This window comes from Poecilia latipinna, unplaced genomic scaffold (genome assembly GCF_001443285.1).
Source record: "Poecilia latipinna isolate Pla-1442-1.1 unplaced genomic scaffold, P_latipinna-1.0 Scaffold86, whole genome shotgun sequence".
Lineage (NCBI taxonomy): Eukaryota > Metazoa > Chordata > Actinopteri > Cyprinodontiformes > Poeciliidae > Poecilia > Poecilia latipinna.
The window spans coordinates 543,739-550,458 of NW_015112702.1; the positions used below are offsets into that span (position 1 = coordinate 543,739).

Genomic DNA, 6,720 nt, shown 5'->3' on the forward strand with positions numbered 1-6,720 from the left:
TGTGAACGGCTAAGGAAAAAAAAAAAAAATCGGTATTGCCCGAAAATCGAAATTAGGTCACTTCAGGCTGCAGTGTGAACGCACCCTAGGTGAGAGACCAACACACAAAGTGATGCAAGTAGAAAGAAATGGACATGGTTTCAACTCTAACTCTAAGTTCAGTTATTTCAAGTGAAGGATTTGTATATATTTCTTTCAAGAAGATGCTTTCTTTTAGCTAATCTTCCATAAAAGAAGGAAACGTAAAGTGTGTAAAGTGCACAACCTGTGAATTATATTCACAGATTTTTCAATATGGATCTCTGCAGCTCCTCCAGAGTTAACAGGAGCTTGGGGTATTGTTGTTTGTTTTTTAACCGTGGTAATCTCTAAACATGTCTGAGTCTTCATCCCCAACCTGGATGGATGACTACTTTTCCACTTTTGGCGTGTAGTTTCATATTCTCTCTAACCTAACACCAGCATAACAACCCACAGTTTTACTCTCCATCTGCCCGAAGCTTATCTCCTTAAAAGTCAAGGATTTAAATACTGCCTTCTGTCCCACATGCTGTGTAGTTATGCATCTTTTCTTGAATTTGTAAAACATGTGATTTCTCCTTAAAAAGAAGTAACCAGTGCTTTTATCATTCAGTTCAATCTGCAGCTCTTCTTGTGATCTCAAAAAGCATGAAGGAGAGGGACAGACTGATGGAGAATCAGAGCGGGACAAGAGGCGTGGAAAGGACACAGGCGTACATTTTCAAGATCTAATAAAAAGCAGACCTCACCCAATCCCCCGGTCTTTCGACTGGGAACCAAATTCCCATGTGCTTACAGTTTAACCCCCTCCCTATAACACCCCCTCTTCTTTCCCTCTAGTTCATGAACACACACTTAACTATTCAGTGCGTCAGAGACATAGATTGGACACTGATGATAATATATTGAATAGCACTATGAACATGATGCAGCAGACTTGTGGGGTGATTTGTTTTGTTTTTGTTTTTTGTTTTTTGCCAGGAGAAATTCATGAGATCCACATATTTTATGTCCTTTTTTCAATGCAGCAACATGTGTGATAACTCGTGAAGATTAGAAGCAAGCAATCAAAATATCAAAATGGATGAAACTGATGAGCAGGCCAAATACAAAAGAGTTTATGAAATGCTTTAAAGCTAAGAACCAACAGTTTCAGAGAAAAAAAAAACAAACAAAAAAAAACACATCAATCAGCACTCTGCACTTTGGAGGGCTTTTGAATTGTACTAAATATCAAATAAAGAATAGAGACATTTGTTTTGAATCAAAAGTGAGCAATTGCTTTATTTTCTGATTGGTTAAAAACTACAGTCTCAAAAACCAAACTCCCCTTTGTTCATCTTTTATATTAAAGATCTTAAAATAGTGGAAAAATCTAAACCGATCAAAATTTCGGAGAAGTTCAGACCTCAGAGAAAGTTGTAGTCAGTATTGGTCAAGAAAAGCCTCATTGGTGGATTTCTAATGAACATGTCTATCACGAACTGATAGACATGTCCATTCAGTCTGAATGAACAGTCGCAATCCCGAGAAAATTGAAATATTCAAAAATATGTCAGTGTTTTTTCCTGTTGTGATCCGAAAGAAATAATAATAATAAAAAAAGTTTGAAAATGCATCAGGTGACTCACTGGAATTATCAAAGGGAATCTGTCTGCAGCTGTCGGGCTGCCCTGGCCAGGGGCAGTAATAGACGGCTCCAGCCTCCACGATGCCCGGCTGGGAGGTGTTCGCTTTAGGAGCCCCCACCAGCACACTAATCCTGTTGGGCACAAGGGGGGGAGGAGGAGAAGGGGACAAGGCATATACAAGACAGAAACAGCTAATTGATAAGTTAACATGATCAGTATAGGGGAATAATCCAAACACTATCCACATCACATTGTTCCAATTTAACCATTTTATAATGAAAAAAATAAAAATAAAAATCGAGAACAAACTTTTAAGGAGTCTGTTGGAGCTGATTTGGTCACTCACGTGTTCCTCTCAGTGCTTGCTTGATAGAAGTCAACAGAATATCCGAAATAACTCCCGTCGGGTCCGCTGTAAACCGTGGGATGCTCTGCGTAAAGGTTAAAACTCCAAACGCGGTTTGGCGCCGGCCACAGCACAGAGAGCACCCCCAGCATAAACATCCCAGCGGAGGAGGCACAATCCCACACACGCTCCATCCTGGAGGACAGCAGGCTGCGCGGGATTCCACAGAAAAGGAGGGCAAATATAGAGGACTCCCTATGTGCAGGTGAGGGAGAAGTTTACGCGTTTGTCCAGAATGTGAAGATCGCTCTGCCTGCACTCCTTCAGATCTGCCTCTTGACACCCGTAAACCACCAGACCTAGCCAGAGCCTCCGCTACACAAGACTGCACCGCCGCGCTCCCACCCTCTGCACAAAACGTAGCCCCCCCACCCCCCTTACCTCCCAACACACACACACACACACACACACACACACACACACACACACACACACACACACACCAGGCACAAACCACATCCAAGCGCGCAAAGGGAGGTTGGCGCGTCACCGCTCAATTTACACCGCAGCTAATTTATAAACCCCATCCCGAAGTAATTTATTGTATTAAAGTAACATTTATGTAACAAACCAGTTTACAGATGCCTGCGCACAGAGCACGCGCAAAAATAGAGGACGCGCACGCGCGTAATTAGTGAATTAAAACACCTTTCAGTCTTCCTTTTTAACAAGCCATCCGTACCTCTAAAACAGGACCGCGTTTCCTTCCGCTGAGAATAATCTCTTGTAATTATGTCGCTAATTATTAGGTCGGCTCACAGCAGAAATCTCTCAAGTTATAGGCTGTGGACGTTTTAAAGTAGCCTGCTGTGCCCCCACCACACCTCCGCATCACCGTTTCACTCAACACCAGGCGATTTTACCCTCCCTTAGACCGCTGAGGTAACAAACTTCCTTCATGTTGGAAATAATATCCTCCAGTGAAAAGCCATCCAGAGGTGACAGGCCACACCAGACTGGCTCTGTATATTTAGTTTTGCACACTTAGGAGCATTTGTCTTGTAAAATCTTTGGTATGTTGAGGAGAAACTGTTGCACCCTCTTTATAAACGCAGGAGGGGCTAATTTACATTAGCCGCCCGAGGTTGTATGGCGTCTCGAGCAGAATTTGATTTTGAAGCCTCTACTACAACTACTACAACGCAACTCAACACCATTTAAATGACCTAGGCTTAATTATTTTTAATTCTGCATGTACAAAACCCGTCTTATAGTTATCCAGTTAGCCAATATGGGACTGACTTTCATCCCAACCACCAACTGTTCCGGTGTGTGCTGAACCTGAGGACACCAGCACAATGACATCATCTGCAAAAGGTCAGAATGTGGCCCTGAAGTTACCAAATCGTATATCCAGCATTCTCCGAAATGGTGACCACTAAAAATAGACACCAACCACCTTATGCAAGTATTAACAGGGTTCAAACACATTCATGGATAAAAGTTTGCCTTTGTTTTTGTGAGTTTAAAGTCCCTTTAGTCCCCCAGGGGGCCATTGTTAAGTCAGCCCAGGTTTAAGTAATAAATTAACACCAGAAAGAAAATACAAATCAGGAAAGTGTGGCCAGGATAGAAGACAAATTCTTACCTGCCAAGTGGAGACCTTCAAATGACCCAAAATGTTTCACACCAATCCATTCATTCTGTCCATTTTTTTTAAGGTAGGCTTGGTTTATCTCTTTTAGAGCAGTAAAGAGGGTGTCAGACTAAAGAGAGAGAACAAGGAACAGAAGAGGGTCTGGTCTATCTCAGGTGTTTGAAAATCTAAATGAACAAAGAGGAGAAAAAGAACTGCACAACATGAACGGTGAGATCAGCTGCAGATGTTTTTTTTTTTTCCTTGTGACCATTAGAGAAATAAAAGGGAGATGAGGAGGATGATCAAATGTGAAAACAGTGCAATGGTTTTGCTTTAAGGCAACCATGACGCAATGCTATTTATCAGGTGTCAAAGTGTAGAAGTGTGTTGGTGCACACGTTCACATCTGTCTTCAAGTCTAGCAGAATCTCCCATTACCAGCATTACCAGGAATACACACTCATTGTTCAGGCCTCATCCCGTTAGTCTGCCAGTGTGCAATGATCAGAGATTTACTGCAGGTCACTCTGGATTGATTACAGCACAGCAACAGCAGTGGTTTATTTCACACCAAGCCCTTGCTCCTTTTCCCTCTTTATAAACTCATTAGAATTGCATTTTTTTCTTTACTAAAATACATGCGGGCTAGATTACTACACTAGTGTTTATGGCCAGAGTGGGAGAACAGTTCTCTGCAAATTAATACATTAATAAGTTTAATTAAACTAATCTCCAACCTACAGTTGTTGAAAATGCAAATTATGCCTGTGTTTCATACCAGCCAACAGTTTGGCATTGTGTTTGAAGTAGAAGTGTAGAGTTTGATTTGTTTTTTTTTTGTTTTTTTATGAAAGTTTTGGTGCTCGACAAACACCATCTTCTGTCTGAATGGGATTACTTTCTGTTTACAGAGAACCACTTAAGTCACCATTAGTGTCTTGGGGATTTATTCAGATAATGATTTAGATTCTCTCTGGGACACACAACATAGGTTTGTGCTGATTTACTACCAAAGCTACAAAAAGGAGCTTAGACATTTGAAACCAGAGGTCATCTCCTGTTGCGTCATAAATTTATACAGAGTTCCTCGATGTTTTCCCATGTTAAAATTTCATACTTCTCCAGCCTCCTGGCTCTGCAACCTGCAAACGCAACAGAGATAAAGAAACTGTATATTTGAATAGATGGATTGATAGTGATAAAGGTCAAATGGGTGGATATACAATAGACAAGAGAATGAATGGATGAACGATGGACAAACAGATGGATGATGGACAAATGAAACAGATCGATCTACAAATGGCTGAAGAACAAATAGATTGATGATAGGTAAGCAATTGGAAAAAAGATTGAGAAATTGAAGGATGGATGGTTGACGGTCAAACAAATGGAAGAAAATATGACGGACAAATGGACGGCCAGGTTTCTATGAGGAGGTTGTTTAACATGTAAAGGCTTGAACAAAAACATCACACAGCATTTGAACAAAAGAAAAAAAACAACAGTGTTTATTCCAGAACCTTTGAGCGTGATAATAAATACAAGCACTTAACCACCATCCTATAATGCATAAAGCTCCCACATAGCACCTAAACCAATTTGAACTTGGTTAAAATGCAGAAAACCTCCAGTTAGGATCTCTCCTTCGGGGTTGGTCCCTTTAATGCTGTAAACTCCAAGCAGTGGAAGTGGCTGTTGGCGGGTGTGTGAGTTTGTGTTCTCATTAGAGGAAGCTTTGGTAAGTTTGAACAGTTCTGTAGCTCTGGTGTAAGATTAGGGTTTCACAGTCGACAGGCTCTACATGTGGTTCAGTGTGACTTTTAACAACACGCCTGTTGAACCAAATTCGGCTGTCTAAACAGTGTTTACATGTCTGCTGCTAAACTGTAACAGAAGTTATCAGCACGGCACGGTGCTGTTACGGAAATCATTCTTTTCTTTTTCAAGATGACCTCAACACAAACATCCTGTGTCTTAAATACAATCAATGGTGACTGCACAGCAGAGTTTGCATTTATGTGGAATGTGTGAATGTAGATGTAAGAAATGGATCTCAAGCTTGAGTGCTTTTTCCTTTAACATGTGTGTCCCCCCTGTGTGCGTTGGGTTTCTTTTGTCGTTGTAGGTCTCTGTTGCATGTGCGTAAGTCTCTGAGGTCTGCTGACCTCCTGTGGTCAGTGGGCACAGGGGAAGCTGAGGAGGGACATGTGGCGGGGGGGGCAGCAGTGGTCCGACCACATGCAAAGACACACCAAATGTTTCAGTGCTAGTTCATTGACGGTGAGAGGTTGGTGGTCCACAGCAGCTCAATGTAGGGCCACTTGGTCTGCAGGCAGCGCTTCACTGGCGTGTCGTCGGTCCGGACCATGGGGTCTTCGAAACCAAGCACCAGAGCTGTCCCCTCCACGTATTCAACCTAGAAGAAAGTGTCAGGGGTGTTCAAGGAGCAGAATCAAAAATGTGGTCAACATTATGTTTCTGTTTTTATTTAACTTTAATCTATTGATGGTGAGTTTTCTATGTCAAAATGGAAGTGAGCACAACTTTATCTGGTGACGAACATTATTTAAACAAAACAAAAACAAAAAAAAAAGTCACAGGACAAACTGTAGCAACCATGTACAGAACAATATTGCAACATTTACCCCTGAAGGTGAGAATGTGGCGACTGCTGTGTGTTTGAAGTTCAGGTCGTTAGAAAGACAAGACATCTAGCTTTGTTGGCATGTGCTACTGATGATATAGTTCTCCTCCCACTTTAAACTTGATATGAGCTGAAAGCTCTACAAGAGTGAGTGCAAAACTACCCTACAGGACTTTATGTAGTTACTTGTATCCAGGATCTTGTTCTTTCAGCCATGACCATAGTTAGTTTTTGAATCAGCTCTTGTTTTAACACAATAGACCAGAGCAGCTCCTGCCTTACCCCAGAGGCTCCAAAACTGCCCGTCTCTCACTCCATCCCACAATTACTTGTGAACATGACATAAGAAGATTCAGACTTGGAGAAGAGGTATCTCATTCTGCTTTATGAACTGAGTGTCATTAAATGTATTTATGTAGGGCTTTTGTTCAAATTGACA

General features: G+C 41.6%; 2 protein-coding genes across 4 annotated transcripts in view; both read right to left on the minus strand.

The window, feature by feature from the left end:
- The window catches only part of itga8 (integrin, alpha 8), a 53,969-nt gene extending 51,567 nt beyond the window's left edge, over positions 1 to 2,402 (minus strand). Inside the window, exons 1-2 of the mRNA XM_015022441.1 lie at positions 1,999 to 2,402; positions 1,653 to 1,783 (exon numbers count right to left, since the gene is read on the minus strand). Of these exons, the coding sequence (XP_014877927.1) occupies positions 1,653 to 1,783; positions 1,999 to 2,192 (325 nt within the window). The 5' untranslated portion in view covers positions 2,193 to 2,402. The remainder of the gene's footprint in view (positions 1 to 1,652; positions 1,784 to 1,998) is intronic.
- Positions 2,403 to 4,567: 2,165 nt separating this feature from the next.
- mindy3 (MINDY lysine 48 deubiquitinase 3) overlaps positions 4,568 to 6,720 on the minus strand; it is a 35,182-nt gene continuing 33,029 nt past the window's right edge. For 2 of the 3 annotated variants that reach the window (XM_015022464.1, XM_015022452.1), the window contains exon 16: positions 5,117 to 6,053. In XM_015022464.1, coding sequence (XP_014877950.1) covers positions 5,904 to 6,053 — 150 coding nt within the window. In that variant the 3' untranslated portion in view covers positions 5,117 to 5,903. Of the gene's footprint in view, positions 4,780 to 5,116; positions 6,054 to 6,720 lie in introns of those variants that run through there. The other variant, XM_015022459.1, reaches the window with a different exon arrangement.